The sequence below is a fragment of the Euleptes europaea genome, chromosome 3, assembly GCF_029931775.1.
Source record: "Euleptes europaea isolate rEulEur1 chromosome 3, rEulEur1.hap1, whole genome shotgun sequence".
Taxonomy (NCBI): domain Eukaryota; kingdom Metazoa; phylum Chordata; class Lepidosauria; order Squamata; family Sphaerodactylidae; genus Euleptes; species Euleptes europaea.
The window spans coordinates 105422388-105444455 of record NC_079314.1 but is presented as its reverse complement, the minus strand read 5'-3'; the positions used below and the strand labels follow the sequence as shown (position 1 = coordinate 105444455).

The following is a 22068-nucleotide window of genomic DNA, read 5'->3' as shown; positions in this document are numbered from 1 at the left end:
GGCTCAAGGTTGACTCAGCCTTCCATCCTTCCGAGGTCGGTAAAATGAGTACCCAGCTTGGTGGGGGTAAAGGGAAGATGACTGGGGAAGGCAATGGCAAAACCACCTCGCAAACAAAGTCTGCCTTGGGAAATGTCGGGATGTGACGTCACCCCATGGGTCAGGAATGACCCGGTGCTTGCACAGGGGACCTTTACCTTTTTAAATTGCTAATACCTATGGTCCTGTTTTTACAATCTTGCAGGATTTAGAACAATAACATTTTAATGTATTTACTTAGTTACATTTATAGCCCACTCTTCTTTCAAAGGGCCCCCCAAAATGGCATACAAGTCTCCCCTCCTCCATTTTATCCTCACAACAACCCTGAGAGGTAGGTTAAGCTAAGGGTGTATGACTGCCCCAAGGTCACTCAGCATGCTTCCACGACAGAGTGGACAGTTCAGACTTGGAATCCCAGATCATAGGTAAACACTCTAACGCTAGCTGATTTCTCTTAAATAATATCTACTGGCAGTTTTGTCCTGGCAGGGTTGGATCTACATTTTTTTCGAAGGGGGGGACTACAAAATTATGCCCCCCATATATTATATATGTATTTTTTCTTTATATATACATATATAAGATACATATATAATCAACAACTTTTAAACAATAAAATAAATTGTGTTGATCTCTATGAATTGTTAATGAACAATCACACTTTTACATTACCTTATCTATTACTAATGAATAATTTCACATTTGACACTTGTCCAAAGTAAAAGCTGATGGGGCTCATATAGGAGAAGGTTCGGAGGCTGGAGGATCGGGGTGCTACCCTTCGTGGCCTCACCACCATGAGCAGAAAACTGCACAACTAATGGCCATCAATAGACCATGATTTGCCTAACCTCTTAGGTAATCTAAACTAATGACCATTACTACATAATGTGGCAGTGAGTTCCATATGTTAATTATATATTATTATATATAATTGTCTTCCCCATCTCTCTTGCTGTCAACTCTGTCCTCCCACTTCTCCTCCTCCAGGTGCCTCAGCAACCTATGACACTAGCCAGTGTGGTGCAGTGGTTAACAGTGGTGGTCTGATCTGGAGACTAGGTTCGATTCCCCACTCCTCCACATGAGTGGTGGAGGCTAATCTGGTGAACTGGATTAGTTTCCCCACTCCTACACACGAAGCCAGATGGGTGACCTTGGGCAAGTTACAGCTCTGTTAGAGCTCTCTCAGCCCCACCTACCTCACGGGGTGTCTGTTGTGAGGAGGGGAAGGGAAGGTGATTGTAAGCCTGTTTGAGTCTCCCTTAAGTGGTAGAGAAAGTTGGCATATAAAAACCTACTCTTCTTCTTCTAGCCACTCTATGCATGCACAAATATCCCAACTAAGTTTTTGGATGTTTTTATCCTTATTTTATAAAAACAATTTGAGATTTTCCAATAAACCTGGGAGTTCCTCTCAGGCGCGCATAAATGGTAAGCACGACTGACCTCATTGGGTGTACCCTAGTATCTGTAGTAAATAAAGTTTATTATTTATACTTAGAAACAATCTTTATATAGTCACAGTATTAAGGAATCTCAGCAAATTTGGGTTTTGAATTGAACTCTACCTCAAAGACTCTGATCTCTTTAACAGTATATGATCATACACATAATTGGTCATATTTCTAATGAACAAAATCAGTCACATTTAAACAAAGATGTCCTTGAAAAAATGTTCAGTATACACAGAAATCATTTTCTAATGTTCTAGAAAATGTGTTGATCTCTATGAATTGTTAATGAATAATTACACTTTTACATTTTTCTAGATAGCCTTCCATTAAAATCTTCAGACTGCATAAAGCATTTGGGGTGATTTTGTCTTTAAAAACATTTATTTCATTCCAAAAGAGAAAATGGGAGGATTTCCCCCCCAATATTCCCCCCATTTTCCAAAGAAAAAATGGAAAAGTCCTCAGAAAAATGGGTCACACCCCCGCCCAAATTCTGCTGTTTGCCCCCCCCCTCTGGTCTTCACACCTCTATGCCTGATCCAATCTATGGTAATTAATACATGTACATGAAAGACTAGAAAAACTTTGTGTTGGGCCACTTGGGTCCTGTAGCCTGATTCCAAGCTTACTCAGAAGTCACCCCATTGATTTCTACACATCTTGCTTCCCAATAAATATGTTTAGGACTGCTGCAGTGCAGCCCAATCCTGTCTATGTTTATTCAGAAGCAAGTCCTACTAAGCGCAGTAGGGCTTTGTCCAAAGTGAATATGTGTCGTCCACTCCTTAAGCCCTGTTCTGCCCACGAAGTCACCTGAGATGCGAAAATCCTCAGTCAGTATCGATCTAGATATCATTTTTCATATACAATGTAAAAACAATCCTGGCAAGTGAAAAGCCTAACATACCATAGAAAGGCTCTAACCTAGCCTGTTCCTTCCATGTTCATTTTCTGTTTGCAGTGAGGGATGCTTATGTGTGTCTTCATACAAGAAGTATTCAGTTTGAAATACTGCACTCCACTCTACCACACTATTCACATTTTAGGCGCTAACTACTCATTACAGGTAAACCTCTATAATAAATCCACTGCACTTTCTTTTCTAAGAAAAGGAGAAGGCGGACAGAAGGAAAAATGTGTAGGGCTGCTTCCACATGGTGAAGATTCTCTACTTTGTTTTCATCTCCACTGAGAATACAGACGGATGCACATTGGTAATGGAAGCTTCCATGCAGGGAGTTTTCAGTGGTTGAGCAGTAAGCTATCTAGAAGTTTTCCCTTGCCATTTCTTTTTAGTTAATTTGGACAAAAATTCTCTACACCTATCCCCTTATATTTCTGCAATGAAAGGCACTGGAGACAGCATTTTAAAATGAAATCTGGGAAATCAGAGGAATTAAAATTTGAAATGGAAATAGAGATGTGGCAATGTAATTATAGTGCAGTAGCAACAACTGATTTAAAAGCCTGCGCAAAGCCCTGAAGTGGCAGAACAGGAAAAATTGTGGGAAAATGGCAGCAGGGGCAGGGCTGATGGTAGGAAAATGGTGCTTATGTGGCTGGGACCCTTGTAGGGCAGGAAAACGTCACCTTTCCTTCCGAAGGATATGGTGATGCAGTTTGAGTTTTTTCCCAAAAAGATTGGAGTAAAGCAGGTTTGGGAAAGAGTACATCCAGGATGCTGAAAACCTGGAAACAAGGCAAATACAGTCCTGTTCAACATCTTTATAAATGATCTGGATGAAAGAACAGAGAGGATGCTTATTAAATTTGCAGATGATACTAAATTGGGGAGCAAATATGGTAGAAGACAGAGCCAGGATACAGGATGATCTTGACAGGTTGGAAGAATTGGGCTAAAACTAATAAAATACACTTCAACAAAGATAAATGTAAAGTTCTGCATTTAGGTAGGAAAAATCAAATGCATACTTATAGGATGGGGGAGACTTGTCTCAGCAGTAGCATGTGTGAAAAGGATCTTGGGGTCTTAAGTAGACCAAAAACTGAACATGAGTCAGTAGTGTGATGCAGTACCTAAAAAGGCAAATGCAATCTTGGGCTGTATCAACAGAAGTATAGTGTCCAGATCACGCAAAGTGATGGTATCACTTTACTCTGTGCTGGTTAGACCTCACCTAGAGTATTGTGTTCAGTTTTGGGCACCGCAATTTAAGAAAGATGTAGACAAGCTGGAACGGGTCCAGAGAAGGGCAACAAAGATGGTGAGGGGTCTGGAGACCAAGTCCTATGAGGAAAGGTTGAAGGAGCTGAGTATGTTTAGCCTGAAGAGGAGAAGACTGAGAGGGGATATGATAACCATGTTCAAGTACGTGAAGGGCTGTCATATAGAGGAGGGTGCCGAGTTGTTTTCTGTTGCTCAAGAAGGTCGGACCAGAACCAACGGGTTGAAATTAAATCTAGACATTAGGAAGAATTTTCTAACAGTTAGAGCGGTTCCTCAGTGGAACAGGCTTCCTCAGGAGGTGGTAAGCTCTCCTTCCCTGGAGGTTTTTAAGAAGAGGCTAGATGGCCATCTGTCAGCAATGCTGATTCTATGACCTTAGGCAGATCATGAGAGGGAGGGCACCTTGGCCATCTTCTGGGCATGGAGTATGGGTCACTGGGGGTGTGAGGGAGAGGTAGTTTGGAATTTCCTGCATTGTACAGGGGGTTGGACTAGATGACCCTGGTGGTTCCTTCCAACTCTATGATTCTATTATTCTATATATGGATCAGAATTCAGTCTGTATTACCAAGCCTTGCCGGTCCTCATAGCTGAAAACAGTTCAGCCTTGAGTCGAAACCTCTGGCTGAAGCTCAGCCCCATTGTTGGGCTTTACTGTGTTGGGGAGGAAGAACTACATGCGACTATGACAGAAGGGATTTGGGGCTTCCAGGGTTAGAAAAACCTGCCCTGCTGAGACATTGAATTAGACAAAATATCTGTGATCTAAAAAAAAAGTGGGAGGAAGAAACCCTCTCTTGTTGAAGGAAACGTCTTCCACGGAAACACACAGTTCCTCTCCTGGCCCTTGCAGCAACTGGCTGTGAGGAAAGAAGGAACCTCTCATTTGAGGCAAGGAAAGAAAAGCCTCACCTCACTCAGGGGTCCATTCCTGTCCAATGGCTCCTCAGGAAGAAGGAAGAGAAGAAGCAAGGCGGAGAGAGAGAGGGAGGATGAAGGAGTGTTCCTGGCCAAGAGCTCCTTGATGACTATCACTATGCAAACCCCGCCCCTGAGCCAATAGAAAGCCTTGTCGGCTCTGACTGATAGGTCCAATCACGAGTCCCTGCTGAGGATGCTGCAGCGCTAGCACAAAGGGGTTAATCGCAATCTGGGCACTGAAAATTGGTACCTTTTGCTTGATGCTCAATCAGGGCCTTTCCAGCCCCGGGATGTTTCTCTGGGCATTTGCGGACTTGGGGATTTCTGCCTTTTAAACTCTATCTCTCCACTACAGCATTGCTCATTCCAGCCGGGGAGGCAAGCTGCATCTCGGTGGCGCCCCCTCTGCTTGCTGCCTAGGGCAGCTGCACCCTAGGCCTGCCCCCAGATCCAACCCTGTGTCCTGGGACTAAGCTCTTTCCCAACCATTCTCAGCCTCAAACTGCAAAGTCTTCAGTCCCTATATATGAATTTTAAATGCATAAGATTTAACTTCATTTATGGTCTTTGCTGACTTGGCCTTACCCATTGCTGAGTTAGTGAACTTAAACCTACCACTTTTGTTGCAACCCAAAGCAGGCCTATTCCTTTGGTTCAAAAGGCTTAACCTCTCTGCTTGCCCCAATATGCCAGTCACCAGGCACCGTTTTTTGTTGCTGATCTACAGTAGCTTATCCACTGACTTCAGACTGAATTAAGGTTAACTTGTTTTTCCTCCCTAATTAAAGAGGGCAGTAAAAAAGAAAAAGCTTATCAGTGCAAGTCAGTGCAAGAGGTGACAAAGAACAGCCAAAGCAAAAAAAGCTCAGTATTATTGTTCAATGGTTAAAAAGGAACATAAACAGACACTAACAGAAGCTATGTGTTTTATATTTGATTTCTAATTTTAATATTGTATGGTTATCATCTATGTAGTGCCAACAACGTACATGATGCCTTACAGAGCTGCAACAAAACAACCGGTCCCTGCCACAAGGAGCTTACAATCTAAAATTGAGCACAGGAGAGGCAAGAGAGGGATGGAAAGAAGGAGGCAGAAAAGGTAAGACTGGAAAAGTATGCAATTCAATTATACACTTTACTTTCAGTAGGGACATTCCAAAGACTCCATGGAAAATGTGGGTTTTGAGGGAGAATTTAATGGAAGAGAGAAGTGGCACCTTGCAGGCACTTCAGGAGACAGTTACAAGTAAAATATAGAGAACAAAGGAGAAAAGGTGCCGTTATTTAAGGGAGCTGTGAACCCAAGTGGTGGAGGGCAAGCAGAGATATAAAAAGGGAAAATGTGGAGAGGGGTAGCAAGTCCATCAAGAGCTTTTAAGGTAACAACAAGCAACAGTTAGAAGGTCAGTGTGAATGTAACACGAGATTTTGCTTGGTTTGAGCTAGGAGGGAGGTGAATTATTTTGGTGGCAAAGGCCTGAGGCACAACAACAGAAGGGCAGAAAGGGGAAGGTTCCAGTAGTCAAGGCAGGAGATGCATGCACTGAGGCTTCCGCCATAGTAGCAAAGAGGAAGGTCTGTGCTTTAACAATCTTGTATAAGGAAGAACAACAAGCCATCTATGCGAGCAAAAGGAAGGGTGGAATCAAAACAAGCCAAGGATGCATAAATGGTATGGATAGAAACACTGGCACTGAGCGTGTACAAGAAGACACTGGCCTGACGGGGGGGGGGGGGGGAGGAAAGGTAGGAAGGTAGGAAGGTAGGAAGGAAAGATATCACACATTAATAAGAACAGATGAGATTTCCAAGGAACATGTGAACAGAGACTGAATCACAGTGTTTATATAAAGACACGTGCTTTTCCAAACACCTGATAGCTGAAAAACACTTTATTCTTGAATACTGGAGCCTCACTTTGTGTTTATTCTCAGAAATGTTTCGTTTCAGTGTGTGGGAGTTACTGTTCTGAACATGCCTCTTGACTAGAAGAAAGCCAGCCCAGAGCAACGACTCAGGCAGAGATGCAACAGTTAGTTTTGTTTCTGGAACAGTCCATTTTGTTGCATATGAACTGGAAAAGACTGACTGCACCAGTAACACCCAATGAACAAATGGGAGAGAACTACTTTCTCCAGCAGAGGTCTCAAGAGTGCTAAGTTATTGCACAGTGGCAGTTCCATTACTCCACATTAACACGCCCATGGGATATAGACTGAACAATAATTTGCAAACTAATGGTCAAACTGGGGGCTGGACAATCAGTGATAACAAATGTGTAAGTCTACTAGTCTTCCATGACCTACTTACCAGCTAGTTATGGTATGCAAAATTTTCCCACTCAATATCTTTTACCGGATCTCAAACTGTTCATTGAAAATGACTGGTTCAAACAAACATTTGAATGTCCAGGGAAGTAATATATAGCTAGAATTCCTTTATTCTGTAACATACTTCTTCAGATCCAAGGCTAGCATACTAAGCTAATGCTTTGCAGTCCAGACACACCTTAACAGGGTCTTAGTTTTGCACAATACATTTGTTATTTAAACGTTACCTGAATGTAAATATGGTGTCAAGACATCATTGGATTCATTATTTGATTTCTAAAAGGAGTTAAAACTTCTAGCAATGTTTTTCTTTCTTTTGAGCAGTAGTCAGGATTTAGTCCCGCTTAGGTGAAGCTAGGAAAAGAAAGCTTCCTCATTTTCCCCGTGTGGGCGCTTTGCTTTTATTTCCCTCTCACTTTATGTGAAGCTATCCAGCTTGCCGTCCTTCGTTAGTTGTGGCAGGAGCTCTACAAATCAGCAGAGAGTTATAGAAGACTTACGCTGGTCACTCGACGGTAGATCTGCGCAGCATTTTGGCACTCAGAATAAGGATATTCAGACGTAGCCATCTCAAGCATACACATTCCAAAAGCATATACATCAACGGATTCATCGTATTTCTCCTCATACATCTCGGGTGCCATGAACTCTGGGGTACCTTAAATTAAAAGAACGATTCAGACTCTAAATGTCTCAAAGCGAGCAGATGCTGCTGGCGTTACTCACCGCAGAAGGAAGCGAACGGGCAGACCTGTGAGAAAAGAAGAAGTGGAGGCAAAAAGAAGAGGGAGGATGCCCTCAGTCACTCTGTTTTATCAATGTACCCCATAGGTCTTCCATTGCAAGGCCTTTGTAAGAAGTGAGGAACTGACAGTAAGGGGGTTTAACATCTTCACTATTTAGATATACAATGTAATGGAACAGAATCGAAGCCCAAATAGGAAGCTTTAGTTGGACAAATCGAATATCAGGATGGAGATAAATGGAGAAAAATAAAGTGAAAGACTAGCTAGGCTGCAAACCAAGTACTCGTTAGCCTCACTTACCTTTCCTCCCTAAGAGAAAGGAGGTATGGTGCTTGTTTCAGCATACCGAGTCTGCCCTCTGCTGCAAAGAATTAGTACTGGTAATAGTCCTCAGCTAGTCTCTGACCTGTAGCACTCCATTTATTCTGAACAGTGTCACTTTAAACAAGGCTTTGCAATGAAAAACCTGTGTCTAAGAATAAAGTCGTCTTAAATTTTTTTTTTAAAATGTACTGCAAAGGCCACTCACCAGAGCCCTTTTCACATACTTACCATTTCACCTGCAGTACATTTTATAGGCCTACTGCAGATACAGGCAATAGTGAGGGACATCCTACAGGCAAAAAATACTCAGAAATATAGAGAGATTGAGTTACAGGCACAGAGCGCGAGATTAAACAAATCCTGAGTTAAATACAAATTTGACGGTGATGTGTTTATCCCCGAAATATCAAATCAATACACCTTTCCATAACAGGGGAAGGTGCACTATATGGTTAGGGACACTTAGAACCAGAAGTCGTACGTGTACAGTAAGAGTTATTTCCTGCAGGAAACCAGATTTTAGGCCAATTTACAGATCAGTTTTTAAATCCCTGTTCGCCCTCCCACTGTTCAATGTTCAATACTGTCATAACCTTAATTTGAAAATGATTTGACTAATGCAACTGTTCAAAATTTTACAGAGTGGCTGTTTTCCAATTGAAAGTTCATCGTAACACATGGAAAGGAGATTGTGTTCAGGAAGTCTGTCATTTCCCAGTGAATACTCTTCATTTCCACCAGCTTTTAATGTTCCTAGCCTGGCTGGAAAGCAGGAAATGTTTCACCGTGGCAAAAGCCAAGATATTTGCAAATATGAATTTGTACCCTTGGAAAGCTTGGTATTAGAACTTCTGATACAGAACTTCAGAAGCAACCACTGATTGCATTCTTTAAAAAAAGAAAAGGTAGGTGCAGACTAAAAAGGGCCACATTCTCCCTTGTTAGCCTGCATCCTTCACCAACAGGATAGCAGAACAGAGCTGTTAAAACCAATTCTCAATAGTCTCTGACTAGATTACAAACTGCTATAGTAATATAATTTGACATGTTTAAATGCAACGGCCCAGGAATTTTAGGTAAGAAACTATGTTTTACATTTCCTTTCCCCAAAAATCAATTAGTCAAACTGATGAGCTTTCCCATAGTCCCAGATGCCAAGTACTGTGCAAAAAAAATACAATTACTTTGGTTTTATCAAAGTTGTTCTGCTAAACTGTAAAAAGTCTATATTCCTATGATTCTTTCAAATACCCAATACCAGGAGCTCCCCCCCCCCCCACATCCATTTTTTAAACAAGGCCAATGTCTTCAAAGTTTTCAGGGATGATTTTCTACTTTATGTGAGTGTAAAGTTCTACCGACACCCAAATCGTTGAGTAAGAGCTGCCAGAACAAAGCATAACCTCACCTATCACACTCTTTGCAAAAGAAGCTCGCTTCAGAGTTGCCAGACCCAGGTCTCCTATCTTGACAGATCCTGTAGGGCCAGTGATAAAGATGTTGTCGCACTTCAGGTCACGGTGGATAATGGGCGGTGTGCGCGTGTGCAGGAACTGCAAGCCCTTCAGTATTTGCCGACACCAGCTTCGCAGAACTTTAATTTTCATCACTTTAAACCTTTTTAAATATCTATAAAAGAACAACCAGAATAAAAATGCGCTCCTCAGGTTTGTTCTGATTTCACGTTATTAAATTACAGGAATATATTGTAACAAACCGAGGAAGAGGCAGTAACAATCACATTCAATGGGCTGAAATCTGCAACTAAAGGCCATTGGACAAAGCAAAGTATTAGTACTAGAAGTCTGTTCTTTAATGCGGTGGATGAAGCTGATTAGTAAAGAAAGTTATACCGGGGGGGTGGGTGGGACAGCAGAAATCTGGAACATAGCCAGAAGTAGTTACATCAGTCATTAAACTAACAGGTTAGAATGTTCAGATGAGGTACATCTTTTCAAATAAACAAATATATGGTTTAGAAATCTAACAGCCATTTTTTAAAGTGTATGGTTTTCTTTTTCGTGGGTAACGGAATTTTTTTTTTTTTTTTTACAAAGCCGTCACAGGGTTTTCTATACACTCTGATGATCTATTGTGTCATCTTGAGGCAAAACAGCTATTCATGTTAAACCATTAATTGACCTGACCTTCTAAAGCATTCAGATTTATATTATTAACCAATTTGCTTAAACTTATCAATTACGTTCCTTGTGCTTGCTCCATTTACAAAAGACTTTAGAAGTGAAAACTAGATTAAGAATAGTGTTTTGGAAAAGACAGCAGTCCTGCCAAGACAATAGTTTGAGCCCAAGCCTTTAAAAGAGAAGAGAACCGGCAACAGACAAGCACCTTCTAAGAGCCAAGAATTCAAGTGAAGATGCCAAAACTTAGCCAGACTATCTCTAAGCATGCATCTCACAGACTGGGCATGAAAAAAGTATATATTGAACGATGTGTCAGTGGCAAATGAGCCAAGAAAGCAAATAATTGCATAAGAGCCAGGAACTGTTCCATTTCCAATCCCTTTCCTCTATAACTGTTACAATTATTTTCTATATTCTCCTCCACCTCCTAACTCTTATTCCAAGCTGAGATCCAATTTCCCTTTAATACCATCTCTTGAATGCTTTATATAGGGCAGTTTTCACAGGAAGATTAGCACTAGTAACGCAATCTCAAAGTCCCTCCTTTGAACTACAGAAACTGTAGTAACGGGGATTAGCATATCATTCTTAACTAGCAGCTGTCCAAATGATTTCATCAAGAGATGCTCCTGTAATGAAGCAGATAGGCAACGGCTAGAATATGCATGGAATTGCTAAGAAATAATCATGACAACCATTGTAGGATCGTGTAATAGTGACATCCAATCTAGACACAGACCCCCCCCCCCCAAACACCTGTCATGGATGGTAACTTGGGGAGAAACCTTTGAATCTTCCATGGAAACCCTGGAAAGCAAACAGGCCTGTCAATACAGGGTTTTTTAAAGTTACAGATTGCATCCTCAGGCTGAAGCAACTTTATTAAGTGATATCACATGCTTTGGAAATTGTTTTTCTTGGAATATAATTGGGAAATTATCGGGTCGTTCACAGGACAAATGCTTCTTTATTTCTCTCTCCAGATTTTTTCAACGTGAACAGAACGCCTCTGGAAGCTGCCACACACACTTCAGATAACCTGGAGAAAAGGACATTGGAGGGGACAGGACAATACACCAGAAAATGCCATGTAGGAGGAGGTACTTGTGCCATTCTCACAATTTGTACAGATGTAGGCAGACAAGGTCAAGCACTCCATGGGAACATGGTCCTCAGGAACATTTAATTTGTCTAATCATCAGTCAGGTAAAGGCAAGTTTAAACCCTACCCAAGGATCCTGGCTGAGCTCCTCTGATTAATGTTTCAGTAACTAAGTGGTTGTTACAATGACTTCATAGCTGTCACTCATTACCCAACAAAAACTTCTTTTCATTCAGAGTTGATATTCTGCAATTCCTTCCCTCCCCCATTTCACCCACAGAAAGCAACAGTAAAGTAGAACAGTGTTCTCAGCAATAAGAATATGAAAGCAGTGCACAGAAGGCTGATTTTACTGAGAAAGATTTACGGGCATATACTGAATTAGCTTCTAAAGACAAGTAAACTTTCAAGTAACTTCATCAAGGGAAATCAACAGTAACTATAATGCAGCTGTTATAGAGAGAAAGTAAAAGTCATTACAAATGCATTTAGAGGAATGTCAATGAATCACATTTGATGTGAATTATTAGTGATTTTCTGGGACTTTTAGGCACCTTTACACTTGATTGAACAGCAAGCAACTTTCCATTCTCCCTGGTTTGGTAAGATAACTTTTGCATTATAAACTGAAGCCCAGGTCAGGCATCCAGCACACATTCATTTAACCTCTATACAGTTGTTCAGACAGCAAAAAAGAAAGCTTGGAATTCTGATGGATGCATGGATTTTTGGTTTGTTTGTTTGGGTTTTTTTTTTTTTTTTTTTTTGCATCGGTTTACATATCCTGGATGTATCTTGATTTGGCAATACCGGATTACTTGGAAAGACAAAAGGAAATACTGTTCCAATTTTATCCATAAAATATATGCACAGACATATCTTCAGTATTCAAGGTAAATGTTAGAGAATACCCATGCTTTAATTAGCAATATCTTTGAAAGTAGAGGTATTAATTTGTACACAGAATATCTACCACAGGCAGAGGATGGCCTTCCTTAGCTTTCCATAACCATTGCTTTAGTACAGACCTGTACGACTTGTCATCCTCTAAGCTCACCAGGCTCAATAAAACTCAGGCTTTTTCTCAATCATACTAACAGCATAAACTGGGAAGTTTTTAAGCAACTGGCAAACTACAATAGATTACTCACGGGCTGGCTTCAGCCCGGCAAATTACATGTTCTATAGACCTCTCAGGTCAAAACAAGAGTCAGGGTTATATAACAGATGCTGCATTTGAGGGAGCAAAAGCTTCCCTGCAAACAATCCACTATTCCCCCATGGGACAGAGAGGCATTTTCTAAATATACCCATTTTTTGACATCAGATCTCTCAAAATGGAAAGGTCTTGGCTATATCCCCTTTCCATAATTTATAGATTCCATAACTAGAAGAATTAAAAGATTCTTCCTCACTATACACTTCCATACACAAATTGCCTACAGTTATGGGGGTTCCAGTTCCAAACAGAACTTAATTATTTGGACCTCCAATATCTTGACTGCAAAGTATGAATATATTCAGGGTAACTATGGCCTATGCTAGCCTGATCTCGTCAGATCTCAGAAGCTAAGCAGGGTCAGCCCTGGTTAGTATTTGGATGGGAGACCACCAAGGAATACCAGGGTTGCTAAGCAGAGGAAGGCACTGGCAAACCACCTCTGTTAGTCTCTTGCCATGAAAACCCCAAAAGGGGTCGCCATAAATCAGCTGCGACTTGAAGGCACTTTATACACACACACAACTATCAGGACTCAAATTACCGGGAAGTGGTCAATGCTTTACTGACCACTAGAGGCCACCCTTGCTGCTTTATTTTCCTCAGTTCAGCCCATAACGATGGCAAGTTACAGCTGCAGAGCTCAATTGCAGCCTGGAATGTCAAGCATTTTGCTGTACTGGAGACATGACATAGCTTGCCAAACTCAGCTCTCAAAGGCGCTTATACTCCTCTTTCACAGTACAGTGTTGGCAACAGTTTCAGGAGTTTCATAAATTTAAGACGCCAGAAGGGAACATAAGAGCCATGCTTTCAAGCTTCCTTCTCACTAAAGGCCTTCTAAGCATTTATTCCGTAACAGTGAAAGACATTTCCGAGTGTTAACAGAATACTCTTATTTTTAATATTTTCACTTACATGTTCATCACTAACATAGGGCTTTAGCAAGACTATTACTCACGTTTTCAGAGTGCCAGATGTCATAAGCTCCGTAACCAGAACAATACACTTCTTTCCCTTCACTGTTGATTCCCAGGAATCATAGAACCGTACAATGTTAGGATGCTGAAGCCCTTTCAGCATTTCAGCCTCCTCCTTAAACCGCTGCCGTTCTGATTTGGACAGTTTCCGATCCTAAAAGAGCAAAGGGGAGAGGTACATATCAACAATGTAAAGAAAAATCAAACTTCATTTATGGGCAAAGCAGTAAGTAGAAAACCTGAAGCTGCTGATTCTTCGAGTAGAATTAAGAAACTATAAAATACCGGGACTGTTGCTACCCTGCCTTTCTACCCACTTTCAGGAAATATCTAACATAATAATGCGAAGAAGAAGAAGAAAAAAGGAAAAAAGGAGTAGTAGTAGTAGTTGGTTTTTATATGCTGACTTTCTCTTCCACTTAAGAATCAAACACAATCACTTTCCCTTCCCCTCCCCACAACAGATACCCTGGGAGGTAGGTGGGGCTGAGAAAGCTCTATCAGAGTTGTGACTAGCCCAAGGTCACCCAGCTGGCTTCATGTGTAGGAGTGGGGAACTAACCCAGTTCACTAGATTAGTGTCCACCGCTAATGTGGAGGAGTGGGGAATCGTTTCCCTCAAGGAGATCAGGGTGGCATACACAGATGTGTTATCCACCTTTCCCCACCCACAACCACCCTGTGAGGTAGGCTAGGTTCGTTTTAACCATCACACAAATGGGGGTCCAAACCCAAGTCTCCCTGCTCTGTGTTCAAAACTACATCATACTGGCCCTCTCCACACTTTTCCTACAGGAAGGTTTTCCTATATGCAAGAAATAAATACATCATGTACACACAGCTGGAAGCTACGATTGGTGTGTGGATTCTTATGATGACGCACATGGGTTCCGAATATGGAAACAATACTCTTGCAAGAAGATTTATGAGTAAAAGCCGTGAAATCCTTAAAATAAACTACCTTAGTAATGCCAACTGTAGGAAACTATTTAGACTAAGATTAAAGTGGTTGCCATATATTCTAACATTCAAACAATTCATTTCCTACCAGTAATTTAAGAGCTATTATTCACAGATATGCCGATGACACTACATTACTGGCAGAAAATAATGAAGATTTGAAACGACTACTGCTGAAAGTTAAAAGAGAAAGTGCCAAAGCAGGACTACAGGAGAATTACACAACTTTAAGGTTGACAATGAGGAAATTGAAATTGTTCAAGACTTTCTATTCCTTGGCTCCGCCTTCAACCAAAAGGGAGACTGCAGCCAAGAAATCAGAAGGAGATTGAGACTGGGAAGAGCAGCCATGAAGGAGCTAGAAAATATTTTGAAGTGTAAGGATGTGTCACTGGCCTCCAAGACTAGATTAATCCATGCCATCGTATTCCCTATTACTATGTATGAGTGTAAAAGCTGGACAGTGAGGAGAGCTGATAGGAAGAAAATAGATTCCTTTGAAATGTGGTGTTGGAGGAGAGTGTTGCGGATTCCGTGGACTGCCAAAAAACAAATCAGTGGGTTATAGATCAAATCAGGCCTGAACTGACCCTAGACTAAACTGCGGCTATCATATTTTGGTCACGTCATGAGACGACAAGCGTCACTGGAAAAGACAGTCATGCTAGGAAAAGTTGAGGGCAGCAGGAAAAGAGGAAGACCTAACAAGAGATGGATTGACTCAATGAAGAAAGCCACAGCCTTCAATGTGCAGGATCTGAGCAAGGCTGTCAAAGATAGGACATTTTGGAGGACTTTCATTCATAGGGTTGTCATGAGTTGGAAGCGACTTGACGGCACTTAACACACACACACACACACACACACATTATTCACAGAAAGGCAGTATGGTCAGAGTGGCTGTTGCTTTCTAAATGCCATTCCATAAGCTAAGTTCTATTCCTACATCTAACACAACAGGCCGGAGATAAACTTTACAATGGCTTGAGTCCTTAGACATTGACAACAGCAATGTTAACATGAGCCTGCTTTCAAGTGACCTCTTGCACGCTTGTCAAGCTGGTCCTTGTGAAGCTTGCCAAAATTAATCAACAGTTCAAAGGCCTGATGTAGTAGTGGCATACGCAATACAGATGGTAATCCACCTGGTCATAAAGGATGCTGGTGGCTTCCTGTTAATCATAACTATGGCACACAATCTGGACCAGTGATATTTACTCAGTGGGTTGGGAGCCACCTGGGGCTCTTCTAAGCATTGCTGCTCAATGTGGCACCCTGCCTCACATGTTCCAGGAAAGCGAACAAGGCCACTGCTCTGTACGGCTTGTGGTTGGCAGGTGGTTCCCACCTTGAAACAGATGCTGCAGAAAGGACTGGGAGGACAGATAAGCTACAGGCCTCAAGGCAGGGATGAAAGTAAAGAATCCATCCTCTCCAACAACCACCAGCACCAGTATCTGTACTCTCATCCCAGCCCCCAGGCAGCTGCCAGGAGAAGAGCAAGATGGCAGCAATGAAGTGGGAATACAGCCACCATCCCCACAGCAGCCACCCAGAAAAGCGCAAGCTGTCCACAGTGGGGTGAGTGGTGGTTTCTATTGCCCTTTCTCCAAGACCAGCTTGCTCTCCTCACCTCCAGGAGACTTGGAAATCTCACTGTCTCACCTGAGCTACTGTAGCCCATGGTGAAGTCAGAAGAAGGCAAACAGGGAAGCCATTCCCCTCACTCCAGTTACACAAGGGCTGCATAAGATTGAAGCAAGGCAGGCAGAGCCAACTTTACATGGTTGGAAGTAACCTGGTACTTTTAAAAAGTTATAATTATATATTTAATAGCTGCGTTTGGGATGGCAAATAGGACACAGTAGGCATGTGGCTCATGGTTGGCTGCAATTGGAAATGTTGCTCTCCACAAGCTTAGTACCACTGCTCTAGACCGTTTCTACATATAATATACCTTACATGTCCTTTCAGCATTCAGCATCATGATTCCCTTTGGGTAGTCAGCACAACTATTTTCCAAGGAATGCAGAAAAGTTTACAACTAAAGACCAAGGATCATAAGACATGCCACAAATATGAGCTGATATCAATAAAGCAGCACGAGGCCGGGTAACTTGTCAAGAGCCAAACATAGATGGCCTCATGTAATGAAAAAAAAATGTTGATTCAAAAAAGCTTTTCAGGAATGCCTGAAGCTAATCTTTGTTGGTTTCCCCCCCTTTTCCTAAGAAATTCTTGCCAATACTATACATATGATAAATCCAAAATCTTAAACAAAGCTTTACAACAACTATGATCTATAGCAGGGGTCTGCAAACTGCGGCTCCTGAGCCGCATGTGGCTATTTGGCCCGTTGAGTGCGGCTCTCCGAACTTGGTTAGGAGCCCCTGCTCTCGCGCCCGCTTGCGCCGGCAGCCGGGCTGAGGAGCCGGCGAGCCTGAGAGAGAGAGAGAAAGAGAGAGCAAGCGAGCAGGCGAGCGGGCGTGCTGTCTCTCCCCCCCCCCCGCAGTGGAGAATGGCCAGGTCCCCCTTTCCCTTGCCCTCAATGGTTGGGAGGCTAAAGCCTCCCCTCCCCTCTAGCCGCGCGATTGCTGGGCGGGCGGCTCGGCGATTCCTGCCCCCCCCCGCCTATCAGCTGTTGGGCGGGGCAGGCTTCCTTTGGTAGACCTGGCCTCCGGCTGAGTCCCATTGGGAGGCCATGTCTACCCACTGGCTTTCTTGGCGGTAGACCTGGACTCCGAGCAGGGGAAAAAGTCCCCCTTCAGAGGCCAGGTCTACCAATTGGCTTCTATGGGCCTCCAGAGGCCAGGTCTACTGCCAAGAAAGCCAATGGGTAGACCTGGCCTCCCAATGGGACTCAGCCGGAGGCCAGGTCTACCAATAGGCTTTTATGGTGGTAGACCAGGCCTCCAGATGAGGACTCCAGACGGGGAGGGGGAAATGGCAGGGACTTACAATTTAATTTTTATCAATAAATAAGATCACTATTAATATGATATCAAGTTTTATTCAGTGTACCTATAGTTTAATTAAAGTTTTAAATCTTAATTAAAGTTTATTAAGTTAATAAACAGTGTACCTACCTATATAGTTTAAGTTTAAGAAATTTGGCTCTCAAAAGAAATCTCAATTGTTGTACTGTTGATATTTGGCTCTTTTGACTAATGAGTTTGCCGACCCCTGACCTATAGCAATAAACAAATTTTGATGAAGAAACAAAACCTAGTCTAAGAAAAATGCTTATCATGTCTCCCCCCCACACACACACACACACACACAATGTTTGCTGATTTTTTTTGTATTCAAGTGAGACAGTAGTGGAACATCAAACCCTGGCATCTCCAAGTAAGAATATCAGACAATAAATAGAGACACAGACTTCTACCTGACACCCTGGAAAGCTCTGCCAGTCAAGTATATACAGTATACAGAAAATCTATCGGCCAGCCTGGATCTTGTGCCCCCCCCACCCCATTATGCGCTATTAGATCATCTGGTCTTTTTGGCTGACTCCATACCAGCCCAGTTAACCAGTGTGCGTTTGCCCCCAGTGCCTGAACTGGTAGCTGTATTTAGGCCAGGAGTACTATTAGAACCTACATATTTCTCCCTTTTTTAGTGCCATCTGTTGTACTGTTTTAATCTAGTTTTGATCCATGTAGTTATTTAGTGTATTTTAAATTGTTGTTACCTGCCTTGAGTCCTGCTATGCAAGGGGAGGGCAGGCTATAATAAAATTAATTATTTTTTTAAGTGCTGGTAATATTGACCTTAATAAACCAATGGTCCCACTCTCAATATAAGGCAGCTTCATGTGTTCCAAGTAGTAAAAGATTAAACCTACACAGCACTATCCTCAGCAACATTTGCCTATATCTACAGTCCTAAACTAAAGAGAAGATAAAATGCCCAGGGCTGTCTATATATTATGCTGCTACAGGAACACAGAAATATAGAATACTTTTGTACCTATGGAAGTCAACTTCCTGAGAATCTCAGCATTAATTTAAACAGAAGGGGAAAGTATCCATCAAGGCCAAGAGCTGAGGCCAAAGAGATAGCTGTGTAAGATTTTAATATAGCACTGAATATGGAGAATTTCAGCAATCAAAGGAAAACGAGCAAATCTCAGTAAACTAGGAACATAATCATGTTACATGCTTTTTAAGAACTCATTCCAGCTTAATAGAGGCATGTGATATTACGGAAACGAACACAGGTTGTCACCAAGGATTCTTCAAAACAGGATACCATTCTGCAAACTCTTTCCAATCTAAATGGAGCCTTGATTACTTACTGTGAAGGCTCCTTCTCTTCTGAGGCGAAGGCATCTTGAGCTGCGGGTTATTTCCTTCCATCTTCAAGGTAGGCAGGACTAATTTTTTCTAACTTCCTGTCTACCCTTGGCGGGAAATAGCCTGCAAAACCTCAGTTACAGTCTTGCCTAGCTACTATGACAGGAATAAAAGCTCACATGATAAAAAACATGTAAGGAAACAACACTGACAACATCAACAATGGAACATTTTAACCAAAGGATTAATTTCAACTTCCCATAGGGCGAGCACACTGGCGGCCCTGGGATCTGTAAACGAGGTCTAGAAACCTGTAACTAAGACCTCTTGATTAAGACGAGGTCTAGAAACCTGTAACTAAGACCTCTTGATTAAGACGGTAAGTTCATACTATAAAACTGTGTATAGGGTGGGCAAGACGCCTTCGCCTCAGAAGAGCTGTCACGGTAAGTAATCAAGGCTCCATTCTCCTCTGAGGCTCTGGCGTCTTGAGCTGCGGGACCTACAAGAGCTCCCATGTGGGTGGGCTATGAACCTTCTTCCGCAACCTGTTGTAATACCCTGCAACTGAAGGCCGCCTGTGCAGAGGACCAAGTATTTATTCTGTAGTGCTTTATAAAGGTTGAGACTGATGCCCATGTAGCAGCACGGCAGATCTCCTCTACCGGAGCCTGCCTATCGAATGCCACTGTGGTAGCCGTACCACGTAGCGAATGAGCGGTGATATCTTCAGGAACAGGAACTCCTGTGGCTTTATAGGCCTCTGAAATGCAGAGTTTGAGAGTAAGGCTAATTGTTGTGGTAGACATTCTTTCCCCCTTGTTGGGGTTGGTAATCCCAATAAACATGTAGCCTGATTTCCTAAAGTCAGCAGTCCTATTTTTGAAAATGTGTATTTCTCTATGCAGGTCTAAGGAATGCCAAGAACGTTCTTTGGGACAGGAGGGTCTGGGACAGAAGGATGGGAGATTAATTTCTTGTGATCTATGGAAACTAGAATTGACCTTTGGGGTAAAGGTGGGGTCAGGTGTAAGGACCACTTTATCTTTGTGGTAAACACAAAGCCCCTTACGTATAGACAGGGCTCTGAGTTCGGAAACACGTCTGGCCAAGGTAATCGAGATCAGGAAGAGGACCTTCATGCGAAGATATTTTAGGGAAACCGATCGAAGAGGCTGGAACGGTGATTTTGTAAACGCCTTGAGTACTAGGGTGAGATCCCAGGATGGAAACCGGTGGATGATTGGGGGCTGAGTCTGCTTGACGCCTTTTAAGAAGGCGATGATGTGTTGATGTCTGGAGGTGGGAACCCCTTCTATCAGAGGAATTACTGTGGAAAGTGCGGCAACCTGTCTCCTTAGAGTGGAAGCAGAGAGTTTTAGATGCATGCCCTCCTAGAGAAACTCCAGCAATTTATGCACTCCCGGTTTAAGAGGGTCAACCTTTTTTCTTCTGGCCAAACAAACAAAAGCCTTCCAAGAGGCGTTATAAATGCGTTTGGTAGCGGGGCTTCAAGCTTCTAGCATGGTGCCCACCACATCCTCGGAGTATCCCCTATCTAATAAAGATTGCCTCTCAAGTGCCACATGGTCAAGCAGAACCATTGGGGGTCTGCGTGGACTAGGGGACCCACTGAGATGGGATTCTCCACGGGTCCTGGCATGACATTTGGCGAAGGGTCGCAAACCAGGGTTGGCGTGACCAGAATGGGGCCACCAATAGGACATTGGCTCGTTCAGTCTGGACCTTCCGGAGGACTTTGGGAATAATGGGCAGAGGGGGAAAGGCATATAGCAGTCCCTGCAGCCATGGGCTCAGAAGGGCGTCTATGCCCTCCGCGGTTTGATGATGATACCCTGAGAAGAACCTTGGCACTTTGAAGTTTTCGGCGGAGGCGAACAAGTCTACTAAGGGAACGCCAAATTTGATGGTAATTTGCCGGAAGACTTCCTGATCCAAGGACCACTCCCCTTTGTCTACGAATTGGCGGCTTAGCCTGTCCGCTTGTACATTGAGAGCCCCTTTGATGTGCTCTGCCCAGATAGATTTGAGATTGGTTTGGGCCCATAAGAAAATCTGCTCTGCCTCGCGGTGGAGGGTTGATGATCTGGACCCTCCCTGTTTGTTTATATGGGCCTTGGTTGCGATATTGTCCATTTTCACAAGGACGTGTAAGCCTCGGAGAAGCGGGGCAAAGGCTAGTAGAGTGAGCTTCACCGCTCTCAGCTCTAAGAGATTGATGTGGAGAGCAGCTTCTTTCGTTGACCATCGACCCTGAGTCATGTGTGAGTTGAAAGTGGCTCCCAACCCCCCCAGACTGGCATATGTGAAATTTGTACCGGTTCCCCATGAATGTACTGCGTTGCTTTGCGTAGGTTCGATTGTAGAGACCACCACCCCATGGGTGGTACCGTGGGGTCAACGGAGCCGCGCTGCAGGCCTGCAGTGAGAAGGCGGGTGGTCTCTTCCCGGCTCTCGCCCCTGCTCTGATCTTGAAGCTGCGCTTTTGCTTTCTAGTGGCCAAGAGCGGCGCCGCAGCTTTTCGAACCTTTTTTGTTTTTGGCGCGGTCTGTGCCGATCCCTCGTTCTGTGGGGAGCCCTCTTGCTGCTTACTCCCTAAGGAGCCACAATCACGATTGTTGGGAGAAGCGGGTTCCCTCGGGGCGGATTGGACCAGCCCCCTGTGTTAGTCCTGCTCCGAGAGGAGATCGTCCTCCCTTTCCAAAATGGCATCCACCATCTTTTAATCTCCGGAGGGGAAGCTCCGGGTACACACAAGCACACACAATATACACAGGGATGGCTGGGAGGGAACGGCGGACAGAAAAAGGACTACAAAGGTAATAAAAGACTTACGGACATAAAACGGTGGCTAATATCTCTAACACTAATCTAAACTAGTGCAGGAGCACGGAGCTTTTCCTGCAACCTGCTTACCCTTTGGAGGCAGGACAGAACTGAGGTTTTGCAGGCTATTTCCCGCCAAGGGTAGACAGGAAGTTAGAAAAAAATAGTCCTGCCTACCCTGAAGATGGAAGGAAATAACCCGCAGCTCAAGACGCTGGAGCCTGAGAGAACAAGCAGTCCCATTCTTAAAAATTGGAATAATGTGAATACTCACAGAATGAAGCAATAATGTGTTGCTTCAAACCACTGGCACACAGTTTCCCCTAATTCAGGTTGTGTTATTTCACTATTAAGGCACACCACTAAAAATGTTTGCTTTGTTATTGCCAGGCCATTGACATTGTCCCTCAGAATGAATCCCTCCTTTTGTTAACAGTTAATGTGTTTTCCTATTATTGCTCAGCCATACTAATCTTTAAACCCACTGTATTCACCAACAAAACTTTC

The 22068-nt window shown here is 43.1% G+C and overlaps 1 protein-coding gene across 3 annotated transcripts in view; it reads right to left on the bottom strand.

Annotated features, from left to right (window-relative positions):
• The window catches only part of WNK1 (WNK lysine deficient protein kinase 1), a 147047-nt gene that overhangs the window by 80506 nt on the left and 44473 nt on the right, over positions 1-22068 (bottom strand). For all 3 annotated transcript variants that reach the window (XM_056847358.1, XM_056847360.1, XM_056847359.1), the window contains exons 2-4: positions 13438-13610; positions 9420-9640; positions 7442-7599 (exon numbers count right to left, since the gene is read on the bottom strand). In XM_056847358.1, coding sequence (XP_056703336.1) covers positions 7442-7599; positions 9420-9640; positions 13438-13610 — 552 coding nt within the window. The remainder of the gene's footprint in view (positions 1-7441; positions 7600-9419; positions 9641-13437; positions 13611-22068) is intronic.